Source organism: Lacerta agilis, chromosome 13, assembly GCF_009819535.1.
Source record: "Lacerta agilis isolate rLacAgi1 chromosome 13, rLacAgi1.pri, whole genome shotgun sequence".
NCBI lineage: Eukaryota > Metazoa > Chordata > Lepidosauria > Squamata > Lacertidae > Lacerta > Lacerta agilis.
In genome coordinates, this window is record NC_046324.1 from 13,047,277 (window position 1) to 13,068,508 (window position 21,232).

At 41.2% G+C, this 21,232-nt stretch overlaps 2 protein-coding genes across 3 annotated transcripts in view; one reads left to right on the forward strand and one right to left on the reverse strand.

The window, feature by feature from the left end:
- Positions 1-8,277, reverse strand: part of FAM227B (family with sequence similarity 227 member B) — a 97,056-nt gene extending 88,779 nt beyond the window's left edge. Inside the window, exons 1-5 of one of the 2 annotated variants that reach the window (XM_033167803.1) lie at positions 8,203-8,277; positions 5,342-5,395; positions 3,113-3,371; positions 1,221-1,288; positions 63-107 (exon numbers count right to left, since the gene is read on the reverse strand). In XM_033167803.1, the coding sequence (XP_033023694.1) occupies positions 63-107; positions 1,221-1,288; positions 3,113-3,371; positions 5,342-5,395; positions 8,203-8,238 (462 nt within the window). In that variant the 5' untranslated portion in view covers positions 8,239-8,277. Of the gene's footprint in view, positions 1-62; positions 108-1,220; positions 1,289-3,112; positions 3,372-5,341; positions 5,396-8,087 lie in introns of both variants that reach the window. The other variant, XM_033167804.1, reaches the window with a different exon arrangement.
- A 4,771-nt stretch (positions 8,278-13,048) lies between these two features.
- On the forward strand, positions 13,049-19,506 carry DTWD1 (DTW domain containing 1). The gene is made up of 4 exons (XM_033167813.1): positions 13,049-13,376; positions 16,242-16,385; positions 17,580-17,850; positions 19,152-19,506. The coding sequence occupies exons 1-4, from the start codon at positions 13,095-13,097 to the stop codon at positions 19,376-19,378; spliced, it is 924 nt and encodes a 307-aa protein (XP_033023704.1). The 5' UTR covers positions 13,049-13,094; the 3' UTR covers positions 19,379-19,506.
- Positions 19,507-21,232: the final 1,726 nt, after the last annotated feature.

Genomic DNA, 21,232 nt, shown 5'->3' on the forward strand with positions numbered 1-21,232 from the left:
GAGAGAGCATGGAAATTACTGGTGTTCATTTATCCATCCTGCAGCATATTTGGTACAATTACCTCAACTCTTTTAGAACTTGAGTGGTCTATGGCATCTGCAGCAATCTGAAATACAAATAAATTATTATTATTATTATTATTATTATTATTATTATTATTATTATTATTATTAATATTTTGTGGCAAAAATAATAATTGTTGAAAATATATGATGAAAAGAAATGCTGTAAAATTTGAAATTATCTGCTATGAAAAAAGGTGGATTCTCTAGGCAGCGTTGTTACCTGTGTGGACATATAAAATTACTCGAGGCCTTATTTTACTTGGAGCCAGGTGAGAGAATTAGTGATGATCAGAGAAGCACACATAACTAGCATCTGGCAGCATCTACACTATAAACACATCAGAGCTGATGTTGAATACAGTGCTAATTGTGTTAAAGTTGTACAGTTTTGAATACGAGCAAATTTTCCCACTGCATTTCTGGAGCCACTGCAAAAAAAGTATGCATAGGCATACTTTAAGTAAGATGTCTACCTGCTGCAGAGTTACTAGTGTCTGTACATTAAGAATGAGGAGACTGTGGCTCTTCAATTGTCACTGGACTCCAACTCCCATCAGCCCCACCCAGCACAGCCAATGTTCAAGGCTGATGGGAGTTATAGCGCAACATCTGGTTATACATACCTGCTGCATCTGCAGTGGAAGGTGGTAACATGGTGAAAACATACTGGGGTAAAAGAATGGAGTGTATCATCGCAGGTGGAGGGTGAGAAAATCACAGTTCTGAATGCACCTCTGTGTAACAAAGCACTTTGCAATCAAGAGCTAGCACAGCAAGAGCAAAAGTCAGTACTTCCTCTGATACAGTATGTTCCTTTTTTTAATGTGCAGGAAGTATCAGACCCCCAGTGGAAGTCTGAAATGGAACAGTCCATTCTACCACATTATGCTTATATTGGAGCCCAAAATGTTACATCAGTTTTCCGCCAGTTTAACTGTCATGTCCCACAGTGATCCATGGAATTTGAGTTAGGTGAGGTTGCTGAGAATTTTGTTTAAAGAGCCCTCTCTGGCAAGTGAAACATAATAATTTCTGCACTTGTTTCAGGGATACTAGTGAGGTGATTCAATTTCAGGAAAGTTATCAGCTGGCAGCTCATAATGAGACCACCATGTGTAAAATGGGGTGTATGTATTAACCAATGAGTAAAATACCTTCACTTTCTTCTTTTTCTTCTTCTTCTTCCTTGGTAAACTGCTTGTTGATTCAGAAAGACAAGCGTCTTGAAAGGAAGAAAGTATGAAGAATTTAGAACGTATCACTAATTTTCAATTTCATGAAACAAATACAGATTTTGGCCATAGCTATTTAACTGCATTTTCAAATATGTGTAGTATAGAAATCTTGGTTCACTGAAATGACCAGCCAGTGGTCTGGGAACTGAGCTAGATTCCTGACTTATGCTAACTGCCTTACCTATATGTACGGTATACTGTAGCTTTTAACAGCTGGACCACAGAACCACTCTCAGTACACAACTGTAGATGACTTCCCACAACCACAAATTCAAATTCTTACATACATTTACTCAGCAGTAAGTTCCACTGAATGAACGTGTTCCCTAGTAAATGTGTTTGGAATGAAGTTTTAATGTCTCCTAAATTGTTTTTAAGGGAAGGTGGGGTACTTCAGGGAGTAATGCTAATGACTAGAGTAAAACACCACTCACTAAGTTAATTATTTTGGAAAAAATTTTTTTAGATGAGATGTAAACTTGCTTTTAAAACTCACTTTGGCTATTAAGGAAAATATATCTATTGGTGTAAGCCAGACTTCACTTCTTGAGCCTAATGATCTGGGCAGTAAATGTTGTCTAAATATTACCAGAGGATAAGGTAAAGGGTAAAGGGACCCCTGACCATTAGGTCCAGTCGCGGACAACTATGGGGTTGTGGCGCTCATCTCCCTTTACTGGCCAAGGGAGCCGGCGTACAGCTTCCGGGTCACAGAAACACCGTTTACCTTCCCGCCAGAGCGGTTCCTATTTATCTACTTGCACTTGGACGTGCTTTCGAACTGCTAGGTGGGCAGGAGCAGCGGCCGAACGGGAGCTCAGTCCGTCACGGGGATTCGAACTGCCGACCTTCCGACCGGCAAGCCCTAGGCTCTGTGGTTTAGACCACAGCGCCACCCACGAGGATAAGGAGCTTCTGTTAATTGGCTCAGTAATGTCAGTATGTGTGTGTCTTCAACAACAGTTTGATGAATTACAACAGTTCTTCATGCATCTGTTGAAGTGGACTGAAGTCAATGAAAGCTTATAATAAATTTATTTTAAGGTGCTGCAAGACTCAATTTAGTTCTTTCAATGTAGCACTAAGTGAGTCATTTAGCTGTATACTTGTTCTGCTGGCAAAATTTGCCAGCAGAATGTTGCACAAGAGAATGCATAAGCTGGTTGCTGTTAACTTTGTTGTGCAATATGTATAATATGTTGTGCAACTGTCACATTGGATTCCTCTGTTGCACAACATTAAAACTCACCTGTCCACTAGCACTAGACCCCTTACACTACCATAGAGAGAATGCTGACACAGCTCCCCCTCTGGATATTATTTACATAGCTCATTGTAACATAACATGAAGCCAAACCATGACTTAGCATGAACAAATGACCTCCCAGATATAAGACCATAGCTGCTTTGCTCATCCTCCATTCCTGGGCTGCTCTGAGCTAAGCCATGGTTTGACTTGGCATTACATCTAAACCTGGGCTGATAATTTAGTTCCCCTATGCAAATAAATAATAAATAAACATTACACAGTTAAAATCTGTTCCTTCAAGCAAGTGAACATGAAAAAATAAGGGTTTGTTTCAAAGTGTGAAACTTATAACGAGGTGGAATGCAGATGGCAATTTTCGGGAATTTTCACTCATTATTGCAGCCTCCTGCACGCCACCAAAAATCTGCTCCAGAGGGAGTGTGTAGAGAGGTTGCAGGGAGGAAAAGGAATCACTTGAAATTGTCTCCCTCTCTGTGGATGTCTTCAGCAGGACACTAATTTGATACTGGCTGTAACAGATAACTCAATGGATAATTATTACCTTGCTCTATAAAAACACCCTCTTGGTCATCTATTTTTGATTCTTTAGATTCCAAATAAAGTACGACATCAGCATGTTCATGGACTCTCATTTTGCATTCATCCATTCTCTTTTCCAAATCAGAGATAATTTTAGTGGATATTGGAGCATTGTCATGAAGAAACTTTGTAATAGTCTCCAAGGCATAGTCTTTTTTTAACTTGGCAACCAAAGGCTGAGTATCCATTTCTGGCATGTAGGGAAACCGTGGCCAATCATCCTGCAATAATAACAGTTATAGAAAATCTGACAAACAATAATGTTAAGGAACAAATACTTTATATATACACACAGACACACCCATACACCTACATGCATACATACAGAGAATCATCACGCTAAAATTAAGCACTTGCTTTCTTTATCGTTTATCTGAATAGCAGAGGTTAATGTGTGTGCTTAACTCTTCCACTAAAATAAATTTTATTCACAAATGTGAATAGATTTTTAGAATATGGTGATGTTTAACAAGTTTGTGAAAGTTTTGCTAAATAATGGATTTACTGTTGTTAGCTACCTTGAATGCAATGTGTAGAAAGATGGCATAGAAACTAAGGTGGTAAATATATAATAAATAAAACAAATAGATCATATATTTTTTCTAGTATAGTGTTGCCTATGTCTGTCTTTAGTAATTTCTCTCATATGCTATCCAGAGAACATAATCCCAGAATACATCTTTATCTGATCCTTCTTCTGTAGAGCTCAGGATTACTTAAATGGAGTTATCACATTTTATCTTCACAACAAACATAAGAAAAGTACTGATGCATAGATCAGCCCAAAGACCTGAGGACATTCTGTTCCTCAGGGTAGCCAACGAGATGCCTATGGGAAGCCCACAAGCAGGACATGACGACAACTGCCCTTTCCTGCTTTTGATCCCTGGCAACTGGCATTCAGAAGCATACTGCACAAGATTCATATCTATTGTGAGCATTATCCATTGTTATCTTTATATTGCATGAATTTATTTAAGCCTCTGTCATGGGCCCGGGAATGGGGGGTTAGTCGAGTCAGAGAACAGAGGAGTAGCAAATAGAAAACTCTGGGTAAGGATCTAGTGGGCTGGTAAGGTCTCTGGCTGGGTCAGGAGAGCCCAAGGAAAGGGATGCTGGAGAGGGTTCTTGTGATGGTGGTGGGGTCTGTTGCCCCATTCCATCTTCCCATTAGCCTCCGCAGTGCAAGATATGGGCTGCCCCTCCAGAGCTGTCAGAGACTGGTTCCAGCTCATCCACTTTGCCTTTCATGCCACCAATTCTGCCTCTGGAGTTGTCAGAAACCACATCTAATCTTGTCTCTCCAAGGGAGGTTACTGCCGCACCTGTCCCATTTGCCTCCAATGAGGCAGTGATGCTTGCTTCCTCCATTGCCTAGGTCACAGAGACACCAGCGCCAGCATGAACAGATGAGGCAGCTGCATCCTTCTTGGAGAAGTGCCACGTCGCTTGCCCAGTCTAAAGACCAGAACTGCTTGCTGTGCCAAGTTGTGCCCACACCAGGGGTGTTGTTGTTGGATCAACGTCTTTGCTTGTGTAGTCATGTGTAGCACCAGCTGTGCTTTGGATTAGCATTTTGCCTGTGTATCACACGATATGAGTATTCAAGATATTGTTAGAAACAACCACCTGACTTCATCACTAAGTGGGAGCCAGGACATCTAAAGGTATCTAAGCAGACAGGTATCACTTCATCTTGCAGTAGCAAATTTCAAAGTCCCAACAACGTGTTGTGTAATGTAGGTTAGGTGAGAGAAAGTGAGTTATCCAAAGCTGCATACTCAATGACCTTTATGGCAGAGAGGAGGATTTGAACCCAGGTTCTCCCTTGTTCAGGTCTAGCACTCTATCCAATATATCACACTGGTAAAATAAGACAAAACATAAGGCAATAAAATCACTAAAGCTTAAGTTCCAAAAAACAAATGGGTAACAACATCTACATTTCTTCCAAAACTTGCATATGAAAAATGTAGAATAACCACAGGAGTGCCTTTCTATGTAAGCTTTTCCAATTCTGCACTGTTCTTACATTCCACTGCCTGAGGGCTTGAAATGCAATCCTCATTTAAACTTGTTTCTCAGGGTATACATTCGTAAGGTCCATGCTCAAAACTTTCTTCTCCCCAGACCTACCCCACCCCCAACACACACACACATACGGGTATTATTATTTTTTTAAACTACCTACCAACTTTTGAGAGACTAAAAATTCTTCAAATGTGCGAGGGGGCTGCGGCACTGCCTAGAAAAAAAGATACATTTGTATTACAAAAGAAGCCCTCCATAAATGGTGCATGCCGGTAAAAGAAATATTATTAGGTGCTCAATTTAGCAAAAGTCTGTGATGTCTACTGCTGGGTTTTGATATCTGAAAGAGGGAGGCATTACATTGAATAGACAACACTAAAAATAAAGGAACACAAGAAATTATGTAGAAGACCAACAAGAAAGGAGAGATACAGGGCTGGTTTACACAGCCACCCAGGCTGGGAATCCTGTATGCTTACTTGAGGATCAAATGCATCAGCTACTCCCAGAGCTTATGTTTCTAACCTCCACTGTCAGTGGTACTATGCCTCACTATACCAGTTGCTGGGAATCACAAAGTATGAATGCACTAATAGGGAGTGCCTGGTGCTGCCTAGGAATTTACTTTTAAACCCCCCCAGAAAATTCTGATTTTTAAATGGGCAGTGTGAGTTTTGGAGCTGTGTGTTTGTGTGTGTGTGTGTGTGTGTGTGTGTGCGCGCACACACACACACACACACACATACACATACACACACACAGGGTTCTGTGCATCCAACAGCATCCAAATATGGCCAGAAATCATCTTTTCCACCTTGGAAAGCCTTGCCTGTAACCGTCACACCCAACTGGGTAATGTCATGCCAAAGTCACATTTCAGTCCACCACCTTGTTTCAAAATGATGCCTGGCATCCAAATGTAGACTAAGACAACTGGCTCCCCCTTGGGAACCATCAGACCAAATTAGGCGAAAATACCTTCAGAGCCATCCAACTTGGCGCAGGTTGGGCCCATTACACCAAATTTGGCAATGCCCCATCCAAAAGGGTTGAGGATGTATGCAGAGGTGTCCAAATTGGCACAGTTTGGACCCATCATGACAAAAATCAGGTGAAGTCATGCCAGCCATGTTTCAGCCTGCCAACATACTGTTGTGAGGTGGTTTTGTTTTGTTTCTGCCGTGGGTGGAATCTAATGAAAGATTTTATTGTTCAAGTAGCCAGGCAAGGGCCATAACGGCCCTAAGTATGGGTTGTTAGTATAAGAAAGAAAGCTGCTCTGTGCCGGAGGGAAAATGGGTGTATAACATGCTACTGGCCATAAAATATTATACCAAATACAAGACATAGATTGAAACATTGCCTTTTACATTCTGGCTGCAGTTCCGATCCATCAAAAGCCATAAAAGCCAAAAACATCTAGCTGTGGTTCTTTCTTCCATTTAGCAGCTAGAGATCCTCCCAATGCAAAAATGAGCTGGTTTGTACCCAATTATTTTGTAAGCCACTTTGAGTTACTTTATGTAAACAAATCCAATAGAAATAAAATAAACTGGAGTGCTGAGATGGTTAAAAGGAGCTGTGCACTTATTGGTCTCACAATCTGGTGCACAATACCCCCACCCCATTCCGCATATGGCAGATGCTATATGTGTAAAATTATTTCTAACAAACAAAACATATCCAAAGTGCTACCACTAAATTGCTCATTTTCACAGCAGGAAATCTGCAACTACTGATCCCAGAATAGCTCTTAAGTTAAGGTTACCAGATGTCCCCGTTTCCCGGGGACAGTCCCCATACAAAATCCTATCATTCCTACTGAAGTTGAAAAGTGTCCCCAGATTCATGGGAAAAAATCTGGTAACCTTAAGTCATATATAGGTATTTCTGCAGGGTCCCCCCCCCCCGGGGTGTTGTTGTTGTTTAGTCGTTTAGTCGTGTCCAACTCTTCGTGACCCCATGGAACAGAGCACACCAGGCACTCCTGTCTTCTACTGCCTCCCGGGGGGTGTTACTCATGTTAAAAGGACCGTAACAACTTAATGGTGAGTACCACCACCTTTATTCTATTAAAAAAGCATTGTATTTATGGGATGCATTCATTTACTAGGTCAGTGTTTTTCAACCACTGTTCCGCGGCACATTAGTGTGCCGCGAGATGTTGCCTGGTGTGCCGTGGGAAAAATTAAAAAATTACTTTATATATAGTCAATATAGGCACAGAGTTACTTTTTTTAACATTTTCTAATGGTGGTGTGCCTCGTGATTTTTTTCATGAAACAAGTGTGCCTTTGCCCAAAAAAGGTTGAAAAACACTGTACTAGGTATCAAGCTCTCACATGTGAACAGGCATCCATTAGCAGCCCAATCCATGGGAGTAGCCAGGATTTTTGCTAGTGGGGGGACCCAAAAAGTTGTTGAGCTTTTTTGGGAAGAGTATTCCCCCAAAAGCTATTGAGCTTTTTTTGGAGGGGGGAGAAGACATTGCAGGGGGGGGGGGCAGAACCTCAGCTAAGAGTTTTTGAGGATTTATTCTGCCCCCCTCCCCGGTCATGTCCTTATTATTATGATTGGAATGTAAATTTAAATTCATAAGATTTTGGAACACAGAAATAAAGAAAATCATCATCAAACCATCAATTCTACCATGTGGGGTTATCTAAATTATATAATTCGGTATTTAAGCGATTGTTACTAGTTATTGTATTATAAATTGGTACTGTTATAATGAGGCTATTATTGGATTGTAACTGAAAACTAATAATAATAATAATTTTTGAGGATTTAGGGCGGCATCTGCCCCGCCCTTGACTAGGCCCATGGCCCAATCCTAAGCAAGTTCCTTCACTATTCTCACTTTCAATGGACACTTGGTCCTAAAGAAGTTAGATGTGCGCATTTACCCGGAGCAAGTCCCAGGGCACAGAGGAAGAGGGACTTTTTGAGTAAACATGCGCGCTGTTAAGTCTTTCAGGAGGCAACTTCAATTCAAAGGAAGGCTTATATTAACCCTCCGACCTTTGTGGGCGCCGGACTGCTCCCTGCGACAGCCATTGATCCCTTTGCGCTCGGCCCCCTTTTCCCAGTCAGCGCTTCTTTCCGCCTCCCGTGGCGGAAGTCCGTTATTGGCGTTGCTAAGGCGCCTTAGCAACCGCCCCCCCGTCGCCCTCCGTCCGCCACCTCAAATCCTTCCGGCCTTCCCCGCCGGCCTCGGCACTTGAGTTCCGACGTCGAGGCAAATATATATAGATATATCTACGCAAATATATATATACACGCACGTTTCCGGGTGTGGGTGTTTGTGCGGCTGCTGCTGCTGCTGCTGCAACAACACCGTGGTAGCGGAGGACAGAGGAAAGTAGGTTGGTTTCCCTATTCTTCGGGAAAGGGATGCTCGTTGTAACGAGACCGCAGTGCTGCCCTCTATTTATTTGGGGATGGGGGGGGGGCGTTGGAGGCCCCGAAGATCTCCCATTAAGGATGGGAGGCGAATTGAGGTTTTCCTTGTCCCCCCGAGATGCTTCCTCGTACCCTCTCCCAAGTTGCTTCTTTGCCCGATCCTGTGCATGGTTTAATAATAGCGAAAGTAATGCGTGAGATCGTTACAGGTTTTTGTTTGTTTGTTTGTTTTGTTTTCGCACCAGTTTACAACAGGAACGCACAGCAATAATCATAATAATGTAATTAAAACGCAGTGTAAGCGATCAGCTTAAGAGCTGATAAATTCCACAGTGTAAACAAGATTTGATGGATGCAATAATGGAATACTGAACGGTATAGTTTTTGTAATAATAAAAATTATTATTATTATTTATACCCCACCCATCTGGCTGGATTTCCCCAGCCACTCTAGGCGGCTCCCAACAGAATATTAAAAACACAATAAAATATCAAACATTAAAAACTTCCCTAAACAGGGCTGCCTTCAGATGTCGTCTAAAAGTCAGGTACTGTAGTTGTTTATTTCCTTGACATCTGATGGGAGGGTGTTCCACAGGGCAGGCGCCACTACCAAAAAGGCCCTCTGCCTGGTTCCCTGTAACCTCACTTCTTGTATGCAGGGATTTATGATATGTAAAATGAACCATGGAAAGAGTAGAAGGGAAGTCATTGATGTCCTAAGGATGTAAAAGGAATATTTTAAATTGTAAAACAGAAAAATTAATAAAATTATATACAAAAAAAGAGAGAGTGGTGATGCAAAACATAGAATGCATTCATTCGAAAGTTCTGATGGATCCAATATGGAACTTACTTTCAAGCAAGCATGTGTTTACCCATTGTTTTCATTGAGGTTTATTCTAAGGTAAGTATGCATAGGACTGCGGCCTTAAAATCGAAACGGTGCTTTTAGAGCAAGCAGGCCCCAGTAATTTTGGTGAAGAACAATGTACCTCTCCTGGGCTTGCAGGTTTACAGTTTGATTTTAGAGTGTTGATCACCCTGTAGGATTTACCCTCAAGGAAATGTATGTAGGCCTTAGTTCTTAATAAAGTTCAGCAAAGATGTGTTTTGGAGCTTAAAGCAATGTGATGTCTAAATTTTGTTATGAGGCAAAATGAAAACCTGGAGTCTCCTCAAGTGCAAGAGTATTTGCTTACTATCCAGTTACTTAAGGATGTGTTTATATTTATAACAACAGAGCACACGTTGGCTAGAGCAGGCATAGGCAACCTCAGCCCTCCAGGTGTTTTGGGACTACAATTCCCATCATCCCTGACCACTGGTCCTGTTAGCTAGGGATCATGGGAGTTGTAGTCCCAAAACATCTGGAGGGCCGAGGTTGCCTATGCCTGGGCTAGAGCAAGCTTTCTTACTTCAGGTCCTCATCTGTTGTTGGACTACAACTCCCATCATTCCTAGCTAGCAGAACCAGTGATCAGGGATGATTTGAGTTGGCAACAAGATACAGTGAAGATAAGGACTGGGAGAAATCAAGAGTTCTCCAACTGCTTGGATCTCCTTGGGTTGCAAACAACACCCAGTATGCCAGTTATTGTACCACTCCAGTGAATTACCAGTGTGGTTCCTGAATATGTGGAAGTCATTTCTCCCCCTTCCTGCATTTTCTCAAAATGTTGTAGATCTTCAGTTGTGCTTTCCTAGTTGCTGAACTGCTTGATCTTAGAAAGCAGCAAGTGCTTCCAGCATCTGTGAGAAAGACATGATCTTATATTTCCTGTGTGTGGTATTAGTGCAATCCACAAGTTGGGCTGGTGTTGGAATTGGGGAAGGGAGACTAAGAAGTGGAATCTGTTGTTTTAAATATCAGCTAAGAAATCTTATGGTGGGCCTGCATACATGCTGCACCTTTAAAACACATTTGAAGTGCATCACCCTAACCCCCCCCCCCAAAAAAAAAGAATTCTGGGCATTGTATTTACCCCTTGCATTGTTAAAATTCCCAGCAACCTGTTGACAAACTATAGTTCCAAGAATTATTTGAGGGGAGAAATGTGCTTTAAAGGTATAGTATGCAGTTCAAGTAACAGTGATCCAACTTGGCCTTAAGGTTCTTGGCCAGAAATTTGCAACTGTGATCAGCAGTTGGAACGAAGCATTCATTAATACAAGATGTGCCTGAGTTCCACTGACAAAATGTGAAAGATGTAATTTATTTGCTCAACTTTGCAGGTACAGTGGTACCTTGGTTCTCAAACTTAATTCGTTCCGGAAGTCCGTTCCAAAACCAAAGCGTTCCAAAACCAAGGTGCGCTCTCCCATAGAAAGTAATGTAAAATGGATTAATCCGTTCCAGACTTTTAAAAACAACCCCTAAAACAGCAATTTAATATGAATTTCACTATCTAACGAGACCATTGATCCATAAAATGTGTTCTTTTGCATATGACCACCCTAGGTACAATACATTATGCCAGAACCTCTGTGGTTTGAATGAAAAAAGAACTAGCTTGAACACAGCTGAGATGGTTCGTGGGAAGAAACCTGCACGGTCCTAGTTTCATAATCATAGAATCATAGAGTTGGAAGAGACCACAAGGGCCATCCAGTCCAACCCCCTGCCAAGCACGAAACACCATCAAAGCATTCCTGACAGATGGCTGTCAAGCCTCCGCTTAATCCTGTGCACATAATGTGGCATAGGTGCTGCATATGTTAACTCGTCTCAGGCAATGTAAATTTGGAGTGACAACTTTGCAGGTACATTTTCAGGAGACTATGGAAGTTTTTGCCTTTCCTTTGTTAGCAGCATTCACCAGTATGGTCTCAATGACAGCTCTTTGGAGCTTCAGATTTAAACACCAATCTGCCATGAGACATTATAGTAAAGCGAATCCATTTCCATTTGTAGGCTGGGAATGCATAACAAATTAAATAACTTTCTGCTCTCTTGCTGAGGAATCTGCGTGGTCAGAAGGTTTTAGCCCAAACCTGAGATGCTTTCTTCACTCACTTCGTGAGCTTTCCAGAGTAAACTGACTCATTTTTTTCCCCCATTCAGGAGGAGAAAGCACTAAAACTGCAAATTGGAAGTGAGGTTTGTTACATGAAAACAACAAAAACAAATTTAGTACCGTTGCTGTGTTCTTCCACCAAGAAAAGTGACGGTTCCAAGTTTTGTGAAGCTGGAAAGTTATCGCTTTCTTTAAAAAGTACCACTACATAAACAGCCATTACAAATGTTAACTCCAGACGGTTGGCAAAATATATAAACTAGCAATGTTCCATGGACAATGTTTACAGAGAAAATGTTATAATTGCATTGTTTTTGCATTTGTAGGGCTACTTGACTTTTCCAAAGGTTTGGGTTGTGGTCATACATGCATTTACCTGGAGCTAAGCCACCCCACTGAACTCAGTGGGTCTTATTTCTGAGTAAACATATGTAAGATTGCAATGTTAGAGGCTAAATAATCTGATTATCTGTAATTTTGTCTCGGCCATTCAAGATAAGCACCTTAATGTATTCATATTATGCATATGTGTCTGTTTACCTAGTTACCTATTTGTTTATAATTGTTTGCCCACCACCTGGCCTGCTAAGTGACTTCGAACATATGAATACAGTAACATAAGAAGCCCAGCAAAATACATTTACAAATACAGCTAAATTGTTTTTTTTTTCAAAAACACATTGTCATATCAGTGTAGGAAACTACTGTGTTGTACTCATCAGCTACATCCTATAATTAAAACCCTAGAGAAGCAGATATTTAAACTTTCTAGAAGCAGATGTTTAAATGATCAAGGCTTAAGCAAGACATAATTGTCACAATCTGCCTATGAGAGATGTGGGACAAAAGGTAGGTCCTGCTTTCCATTCCTTATGGCTAAATGTCAGGAAGAAGGACTGGTAAGAGTGTCTGTTTTAAATGCAGACGGTCTCGAGACAGGGCTGGGAGAGACTCTGCCAATCATTGCAGACTGTACTGAGCTATGGTCCAGTGGCCTGACTCTGTATCAGGCAGCTTCCTATATTTCTCCTAAGCCACTGTCATGCATTGAATTAGGTGTTTTGCATACTCCGCTGCAAACCAACCTAAATGCAGGCTAGCAGTGGCACATCAGAAGCTGCATCTGGCTTTTTGGCAGACCCAGTCAGCACTAAACAAATGTACTAAATTAAATACATGGTGTTTTTTCCCCCAAGGATACGTGTATGTGAAACTTGCTGTCATTGGGAAGACATTAAGACAGCAGTCTTGTACCCAGTCATCAGAAGATATGTCCCACCATAAAGAGTTTCAAAATAGAAGAACTTCAAAAGCGCCACTAGTTTTTTTGTTTTTGTTTTTAAATCAAAATAGGCATTGACTTAAGTTGATCTAAAATCATAAAAGTTCTGCTGTGACTAACAAAATGTTTCTGTGGAAATTGGCCCTGGTTGAAAGCTGTTGTGATTTTTATTCTCCCTGTAACAGGTCCAAGGATATTAACTTGAAAGTAAGATGTCTTTAAATTCATCTGTGATTTCAGAAGAAGACCAAAAGAGCCACCAGGGAATAAAAATAAATTTTGAAGGCCTGAATAGTTTAGATTCACAGACTACGTCGATGTTGCAGGAAACACCACTTGAAAACCTGCATCTAGCGCCTCAGACTGTTCTTGAAAGAGCCCCAAAACAAGGGAGATCAAAATGTCCCAGATGTAATAGTTCAAGGATGTTCTATTGTTACACATGCTACGTTCCAGTTGAAACTGTTCCCACCGGAGAAATTCCTGTTGTGAAGGTTAGTGCAAGATATATCTTATTTTTGATCTAATTTGTCAATTTTAGCAAGTTTTAGTCACAGTGAATCATTCTATAATAAACGGACTGGGAAAGAATGAAGTGAGACTCATGTTTTTGCAATATAGTTTTAAAAACAAGCTGCGGCAACCCAAAAACTCTTTTTTTCTTCAGAGCTTGCTGCAGGCTTGCCAAACTCTAGTGGTACAAGAAGAAGAAAGAAGAGGGGGTCCTGATTCCAGATTAAATCCCTAGTACTGCAAATCAGTTGCCATCCAAGTTCCTTTTTAATAGGAAAGACGTCTTTCTGATACCTTGGAGATGACTTTCAATTAGAGTAGGTTGTGTAAAAGGCAGTAACATCTTTCATTCAGTCAATCTGCACCCTACTGCTTTGACCCATAGGGCTCAGAAAATACTTACAAGCAGGTTTTTAATTTTTACATGATCTTACATCTTTAAAAGCATCTCTTTTTTTTAATAACCTTCTTAAAAGACCAGTGGAGCAGATCTATTGAGTCTTTCTTGGCATTTTATTCTAATAAAAAATAATGGTAATAGTGGAAGGACTGATACTGGTAGCTATCAGTCTTATTTCTCATTATTATTATTATTATTATTATTATTATTATTATTATTATTATTATTAATTGAATTTATATACCACCCTATACCTTGAGGTCTCATGCTGGTGGCACCGTCAAATGGAGGAGAAGGGGGGACGCATCCCATACTGTGCCATCCTTTGCCTCCCCCCACAACCTCCCCTATTCCTCCTCTGTAAACAGAGGTCCTAAGTCCTAAATGACTTAGGCTTCAATTTTCTGAGAGACAGCTTCCTTCACTACAGACCCTTTCAGCTGTCAAGATAAGCAGAGGGGGCTCTCTCAGTAGTTCTGCTGCCCTCAGACATTGGGGCGGGGCTGTTGGCCCACAAGAAGGCTTTCTCTGTGGGAGCCCCTAAATTGTGGAATTTTCTCCCACAGAGGTGTGACCAATGCCTTTGCTGTACACCAGGGGTCCCCAAACTAAGGCCCGGGGGCCGGACGCGGCTCAATTGCCTTCTAAATCTGGCCCGCGGACAGTCCAGGAAATAGCATGTTTTTTATATGAGTAGAATGTGTGCTTTTATTTAAAATGCATCTCTGGGTTATCTGTGGGGCATAGGAATGCATTCATATTTTTTTTCGAAATATAGCCCCACCCCCCACAAGGTCTGAGGGACCGGCCCCCTGCTGAAAAAGTTTGCTGACCCCTGCTGTACACCTTTGGTGAAGACAACTATTAACCTTGGTCTTTGACTCCTGAGGTGTGTGTTTTCAGAACCCACCTATTCTTGTGACTAATTTGTTTGAACTGTTTTTAATACTAGGTTCAGGTAGGTAGCTGTGTTGGTCTGATGCAGTCAATATATATATATATATATATATATATATATATATATATATATAAATTGTCCAGTGGCAACTAAGTTTGTTCTTGGTATAAGCCATTGTGTGCATGCACACTTCTTCAGATACACTGAAACAGAAGTCACTAGACCCTTATATATAGTGCAGGGGTCGGCAACCTGTGGCCCATGGGCCGGATGCGACCCACGAAGACCGTTTTACTGGCCCACGATCCACCCACGAACCGAGCCACCCGCTTGGCAAGTCTTCCACACACTGTGCTAAATCAGCACAGCGCAGCACAGGGACTCACCAAATGGTGCCGGAAATGCCATCTGCGCATGTCCAGACGCCAAAAATTGCTTCTGCACAGATGTGATTTTCGGTGTCTGGGCATGCGCAGAGGCAATTTCCGGAACCGCAGACATGCGCAGACGCGATTTCTGGCATTGCGCTGTGCCAGTCCGGCCCACAGACGATCTCCATGGAAGTGATCTGGCCCATGGCTGGTAAACCTTGCCGACCCCTGATATAGTGGGGGGTGGGAATTTTTCTCAGGAGGGTAGTAGGAGATAGGTGATTGACTCAATGGGTATGGTAAACCTGTTGACGACTGTTAACGACTGCAATTAGTCCTACAGGAAAAAGCAAGGGATAATATGCAGATGATTAGCATATGTAATGAGACAGGAATCCAATATCTCTATTAAGACCAGGTCTCTCCATAGTTTTCAGTTTAGTGATAAGTTGTCATTCAGCAGCTTCTCTTTCAAGTCTGTTTCTGAAATTCTTTTGTAATAAGACAGCTGCTTTGAGATCCTGTATTGAATGACCTGGGAGATTGAAGTGTTCTCCTACTGGCTTCTCTGTCTTGTGATTCCTGATGTCACATTTATGTCCATTTATCCTTTGGTGTAGGTTTAGCCTGTGTGTCCAATATAGAGAGCTAAAGGGCACTGCTGGCATTTGATGGCATACACAATGTTATATACACAAAGGTATAGCATATACCAAGAACAAACTTAGTTGGTCTCTAAGGTGCTACTGGACATTATATATATATATATATATTTGTTTTTAATACTGAATCTTAAACTGTTTTAACCTGCTCGTTCGAGGACCTGCTGGTGAAAGATAGTAAAAAAATTCACAATTACAGCAGCAGCAGCAGCAGCAACAACAACAACAACAACATACAGTTCCTAGTGCTTCTTTCTATACTTCACGGTGTTTAGTATTTTGCTAACAATTTATTTTGCTGGAAATTTGTCCAGTCATTGTGCATTCCCACTGTTTTAAGCAGATCTGCTGAGAAAAGCAGTGAATTTTAATATGGACTGATGCAAAGTGTGTGTATCTTGTACACTGCTGCCTGTACCCAATTGCAAAATGTTTAGCCAATTACTTATTTTTCTTATGAAATAGAATGGGCAGTGCCTTTTTCTTCAATGTATGTGCTGTGCTCTTGGTTGCAGCTTCCATTGAAAATTGACATCATTAAGCATCCCAACGAAACGGATGGCAAAAGCACAGCTGTACATGCCAAGCTCCTGGCGCCCGAAGAAGTTACCATCTACACATACCCTTGTATTCCAGACTACGAAGGAATGAGAGACGAAGTAAGGGGTTGTCTAGAAGTAGCACGGGGGGGAGATACTTCTTATTTTCCTTCCTCTTTCCTTCTTGCTGAGGCTTATGAAATCCACAATGCTGCTAGTGTTCCAAATCTCCACAAAGAGAATATCAGGGCTCACCTGGGGTTCAGAATCCCTTCTGCACATAGAAAAAGGGGGGAAATAAGTGGCTTGTTTGCTCCCCCACTCTCCATTCCTCTAAATTATACACCACAATTGGCCAGTTACCATATTTTATATTGCATTTGCCACTTGTATTGGGTTCCTCCTGATTTGACAGGCAAGAAATGATACTTTTTGCTATTCTAAGACCTGGTGTAAACAATATCTACTCTGGAGATACTTTACCTACAGAGGGAAGGATATGTATACACCTACGTAGGTCTACACCAGGGACGATTAACCCGTGACCCTCCAGATTTACTTATTAAAATATTTATATACTGCTATGTAATTATATATATAAAGCTTGCCAATCAGAAGGTCGGCGGTTCAAATCCCCGCAACGGGTTGAGCTCCCATTGCTCTGTCCCAGCTCCTGTCAACCTAGCAGTTCGCAAGCACACCAGTGCAAGTAGATAAATAGGTACTGCTGCGGCAGGAGGGTAAACGGTGTTTGCGTGTGCTCTGGTTTCCATCATGGTGTCTCGTTGCACCAGAAGCGGTTTAGTCCTGCTAGCCACATGACCCAGAAAGCTGTCTGTGGACGAACGCCGGCTCCCTTGGCCTGAAAAGCAAGATGAGCGCCGCAACCCCAGAGTCGCCTTTGACTGGACCTAACAGCCTTTACCTATAGGCTGAATGTGCAAGGAAATAGAATGGTGAACTTACTGCGACAAGTTCACTTTTTCTAGGGGTGGGTAGGATGTGACACACACACACACACACACCTGCCCACCCACAGTTTTTGCTTCTGGGTGTCAGAGAAATTGGTTAGTCCAGCTTACGAGCAGGCAAAGAGTCTGTCCTGCAATCTCTCCATTTTTTCCTGCATGTTTTATGAGAGGGAGGATCATGTTACAGCCCTGTCACTTGCTCTTTTGTCGGTTCCTGTTGACATTAGTGTTTATGAAGATGCTGTGCTGAGGGGTAGTTCTGTTTTTTTTTTAGTCGCCATGGTACCTTGCACGGATCCCTCCCATCCCAGTAACTCCAACATTGTGTCTGTTTTCCTTCTAGATTGCACTTATCTTTCCTGGGCCTAATTCAGTTTCAATTAATGACATTCCCCTCTGTTTGCAAAACAAATCTAAGAAGAAGGTTGACTGTGATGAGGACTCATCAGCAGAACCAGTCCTCAAATGTGCGAAAATAGAGTCAGACAGTGAAAGCGACTTGGGCAAACACCAGTTTCGCAGCATGAGCGAAAATGCTCCGTTGAAGAAAATTGTGTTTATTGATAGCACCTGGAATCAAACGAACAAAATAATCACAGATGAGCGGCTCCAAGGTAGGTTAACACCAAATTCTAAAGCCCATTGCTGCAGATTAATAAAAGTGCAAATCAAAGGGATGTGCTTGATACATCAGTCTCATTACTCCTATGCATGGACAAATTGAACATTCCATACAGATGGAGCAATGTATTCCCATAGCTATACATGGCATGGTTCTAGTCACAATTAAGTACCTTGTGGTCCAACACCAGGTACAGTCCCTTGCATCCAATCCCTAAGTGGACTGGATTCCTGATTAGAGAAATGAAATTGTTGTTATATTTATTTATATCCTGCCCTTTTCCTGTACTGGGACTCAAGGCAGCTTCCACAAATCAAAACCATGCAGATAAAACACAAAGGGATAAAAAGGGATAAAAGATTAATGTTAAAAAGTAATTAAACTCTAGTAGAATTTTAAAAAATAAGAAACAAATTATTGAAATATGGGTAATAAAAATAGAACAGCACTATTAAAACCCTTTCCTTAAAAAATAGTCAGTTCTCAAAGGCTGGTTGGTATTAATGATCATCATCAGAGGGCAGAGGGCCTTCTCGGTAGTGGCGCCTGCCCTGTGGAATGCCCTCTCATCAGATATTAAGGAAATAAACAACTCTCTGACTTTTAGAAGACATCTGAAGGCAGCCCTGTTTAGGGAATTTTTTAATGTTTGATGTTTTGTTGCTTTTTAAAATTATTATTAATATTGGGAGCTGCCCAGAATGGCTGGGGAAACCCTTCCAGGTGGGTGGGCTATAAATAAATTATTATTATTATTATTATTATTATTATTATTATTATTATTTGTACCCCACCCATATAAAAACATAATAAAACATTAAACACTAAAAATCTTCTACCTGCTAGTGCAGGCATATGCAAACTCGGCCCTCCAGATTTTTTTGTGACTACAATTCCCATCATCCCTGACTGACCATAGGTCCTGTTAGCTAGGGATGATGGGAGTTGTAGTCCCAAAACATCTGGAAGGCCAAGTTTGCCTATGCCTGTGCTAGTGGAAAAGCAACTAGAAGGGAGCCTGTCTAACTTTTCTAGAAAGGGGGTTTCAAAGTCTGTGAGCAGCCACCAACCAGGTCTCTTCGTGTTCCCACCAAACATTTCTGCGAGGGTGGTGGGACCAAAGATCTTAAAAGTATGGGCAGGTTCCTTCAGATAACCTTGGCCATAACCAGCACTTGAGATTGTGCCCGGAAACAAACCAGTAGCCATTGGAGCTGTTGTAACGAGGGAGTCGCATGCTTCCTATAACCAGAGCTGTATACTTGTTCTGTTTCGTTTCCTCTCGTAATGCAGGATTGCTGCAAATTGAACTGAAGTCGCGGAAAACCTGCTTTTGGCGTCATCAGAAAGGAAAGCCAGAGACGTACCTGTCTACCATCGAAGCAATTTATTATTTCCTAGTCGACTATCATAAGGAATTCTTGAAAGAAAAATATGAAGGACAGTATGACAACCTCCTTTTCTTCTTCTCGTTTATGTACAAATTGATAAAAAATGCCAAGTCAGCAGGAAAAGACTAAGGCAATATGTTTTTCGTGTGAATAACAAAAAACCACCCCCCTAAAATATTCCTTATGACCCTTTGTACTTTATTCTTTTAAACTTATTAGTAACAATTGAATTAAATAAATTGCACAGTTGGCTAGAGGGTGTTTGTTTGTTTGTTTGTTTGAATGCAAAATCCAAACCCATGGCTTATCATCTGAGGCAAATCTCTCTTATGGTTGCCAAGAGACTCCAAATGGTCTGGGGACTTTACTGCTCTTGCTACATTTGAACATATTTTTTTATAAGCACCAATTTGGATGTTTGGAGGGTTTATATCAACTTACATATTTTAGAGAGAAGTACTGATGGCTGTTTTGTTTTCAATGCGAACTGACAGTGTATATTGTTTTGTTGGGGGATTTTCTGCCTCTTTTATCTTCCCCCCTTCTTTCCTAAATTTGACACTTTAGAAAAGCTGGACTGTTACGGGAGTGTTGCCTGAAATAAAACTGAGCCCATTGCCTCTAAATAGAAATGTTTTCAGGCTGTAATAAGCAGGGAAGATGCCAACATGGAGTCTCTTTTCTTAAACATAGTAAAACTTAGTTCAGCTGTTTCACTCTATAGGAATGTGCCCTTCACCGTCAGGGATGACTTAATCCTGGTGATGTAACTGTTTACTAAAAAATGATTGGAACAATATCTCAGTAGACCAAAAGAATAAATAACAAAAATCCAGGCTAATGTATTCCGTAGGATGCCAATGGTAAACATGTTTGGGTCTAAATTAAGCTGTAAAATTGCTTTGGTAATATTATAATAGCAGGTTTACTATAATTACTACTTCTATGTCCATTTCAGGTTGACAGCTTTGGTACTGCCAAACAAAAGTTTCCTGCTGGATTCTGAAATAAATTTACCAGGAGAAACATACATTTGCAGAGAAAGGTGCATTTCCTTCCAACTGAAGTTAGAAGGCTTGCAAAGGAATTAAAGGTCCTCTGCCCAGGGGTGTAGCAAGGGGGGGGGCGAAGGGGGTGCATCGCCCCCAGGTTCCATAATGGAGGGGGTGACAAATTATCAAGGAACAATTACTGCCCTACTAGGGTGGGTCATAAAAAAGCAGGTCATAATGCTTGCTCCAAAGGTCTTATCTTACTATACTAGGGATTATATAGCTATATATGAAATTTCATGCATATCGGTTAATACCTTGACCCTCCTCCACCAAAATAGCTGTTTACTTGGCTGTTTTCCTATGTCGTGAAGGCTGAAATTTCAGTTCAGTGGAGCACTTACTGTTCCCAACCCTAACCCTATGGAAAGCCATCTAATTAGACTTTAATTTGATTTTGAGATGTTTTTAGGAGGTAATTTAATTATTGTTTGATTTTATACCAATGTTATGTATCTGATGTTAGCCACCCTGAGCCCGACTTCGTCCGGGGAGGGGGGGAAATAAATAAAAGTTATATTATTATTATTACTTGTTATTATTCCTTTGTAAGAAAATATGAAATAACGTAAAACCATTTTTGCACACAATGGGGGAAGCAGCAGAAGGACAGACATTAACTCCTTTAAATGGTTTCCCCCCCCCACTCCCCAACAAATAGTGCATTAAGTACGTGTGTTACAAGTGCTTCCTAACCTCCACCCAAAGCCCTTGTTTATTAAGAAGCTTGCAGGCTTGATACACAATACATTTCATACAGGAGATGTTACTATTGGCCTAACAATCTGTTTAAAGGTGATGTGCCAAATTCACAGTTACCAAAGGACCAGCTGTGTTCTTCTTTTCCTCTTTGGAACAACTCATTTAATACAAGTACCAGTTGTGATTTAAAGGCACACACCCTTAACCATATTAACAACTAGTTACTTAA

What these genes read in the sequence shown, in the direction of transcription:
- DTWD1 (XM_033167813.1), top strand. Translation starts at nt 13,095, where the DNA reads ATGTCTTTAAATTCATCTGTGATTTCAGAAGAAGACCAAAAGAGCCAC. An exon ending in GAGAAATTCCTGTTGTGAAG is followed by an intron (nt 13,377 to 16,241) that starts GTTAGTGCAAGA and finishes TCTTGGTTGCAG; the next exon opens with CTTCCATTGAAAATTGACAT. An exon ending in ACGAAGGAATGAGAGACGAA is followed by an intron (nt 16,386 to 17,579) that starts GTAAGGGGTTGT and finishes TTTTCCTTCTAG; the next exon opens with ATTGCACTTATCTTTCCTGG.